Source organism: Centruroides vittatus, unplaced genomic scaffold (genome assembly GCF_030686945.1).
Source record: "Centruroides vittatus isolate TY-2023 unplaced genomic scaffold, ASM3068694v2 contig_904, whole genome shotgun sequence".
In the NCBI taxonomy this organism is placed as follows: Eukaryota; Metazoa; Arthropoda; class Arachnida; order Scorpiones; family Buthidae; genus Centruroides; species Centruroides vittatus.
The window spans coordinates 1204078-1205319 of record NW_027122594.1 but is presented as its reverse complement, the minus strand read 5'-3'; the positions used below and the strand labels follow the sequence as shown (position 1 = coordinate 1205319).

Here is a 1242-nt window from a genome sequence, read left to right as displayed (position 1 = left end):
TACTGCATATGTGCCAACTCAAGAGAGGAGAGAAAAATGAGAAAAAGTTCAACTGACTGAACTTTCCTGCACTTCTCATGCCTAACACACAAGAACTCCATTTCCCTCTTCAGTGTAAACTGCATCATGAGTGCAAATTCTGGTCCCAAAAGTTCTTTTTTGCCTGTTTTTCTCTTTTAAATTGTACAATGGCTCCAAGTCTGCATAAATCAGCCTTAAATAAAACTTTAATCAATTCTGTTTTATGAACTTTTATATAACTAATATTTATTTAAAATTTAAATCAAATTTCAACATACCTTTCAGTTCTTTTTTCAGTTCTTCGACACAGCTGTGCGATTTAATTGAGCTAATAGGTAACATCAGAGAACAGCGGCGTCGACATTTTACGGCTCGAAATTTGCATTCTTTTTGTTCGTGTTTAGGCATATCTTTACGAATACAATTCACTTTGCAATTTGTATTTTTACACTGCACTATTTCATAATCACAACTAGCCAAATGAGAATCGTATGCTTCGAGAGCAATTTTCTGTTTGCATCCATGTTCGGAATTAGGACAATAAATAGTTAACTTCATTATCATATTTTTGATTATCGGCACCACCGTCTGGAGTTTGGAAGTACTGGCTCTTTTTCTACAGACGGGACAAGTCTTCTGACGTCTTAGCCAATTGCTAATGCACGTTCGGCAGTAAACGTGACGGCACGGACATTCCACTGGATCGTAGAACACACAACGACAAATACTACAAATTAATTCCTCATCCGGAAAAGGATCGAAATTTTCCATTTGGTAAGCAGAAAGTGGCGGAGCCATGCTTCAAAACCAATTTGACGTTGACCTATATTGCAACATAAGAAATTATATTTTCCCATATATATTTAAAAATTATGATGTTTTAAACGTTATAAGAAATAGTGTTCCTCAATATGCAGCTTTTTTGATAGCGGTACTATTTTAAAGACGAATTTTAGTTTACAATAGCATCGATTTTAATAATTTATTTGATCAAAGATCTTTTAATAACATTAATTATTCATGTAAATATCAATTATCATAATATAATAGAATAAAAATAAAACAAGTAAACAGTTTACAATATTCTTTAATTATAGTTCAATTCCGACGAAAAAATATTTAAATCGTATCATGTTTGTCATTATAAAAAGTATTCTACATTAGTTAATTGTTAAATAAAACTGAAAATAAAATTTAATTATACATTAGCCTTTCCTCTTC

At 31.6% G+C, this 1242-nt stretch overlaps 1 protein-coding gene across 1 annotated transcript; it reads right to left on the bottom strand.

Annotated features, from left to right (window-relative positions):
* Window positions 1–267: 267 nt before the first annotated feature.
* Window positions 268–819, bottom strand: LOC136984141 (RING finger protein 151-like). Its single transcript, XM_067281077.1, has one exon. The coding sequence runs from the start codon at window positions 817–819 to the stop codon at window positions 268–270; it is 552 nt and encodes a 183-aa protein (XP_067137178.1).
* Window positions 820–1242: the final 423 nt, after the last annotated feature.

Coding starts and splice junctions, on each gene's coding strand:
- LOC136984141 (XM_067281077.1), bottom strand. CDS start 819: ATGGCTCCGCCACTTTCTGCTTACCAAATGGAAAATTTCGATCCTTTT.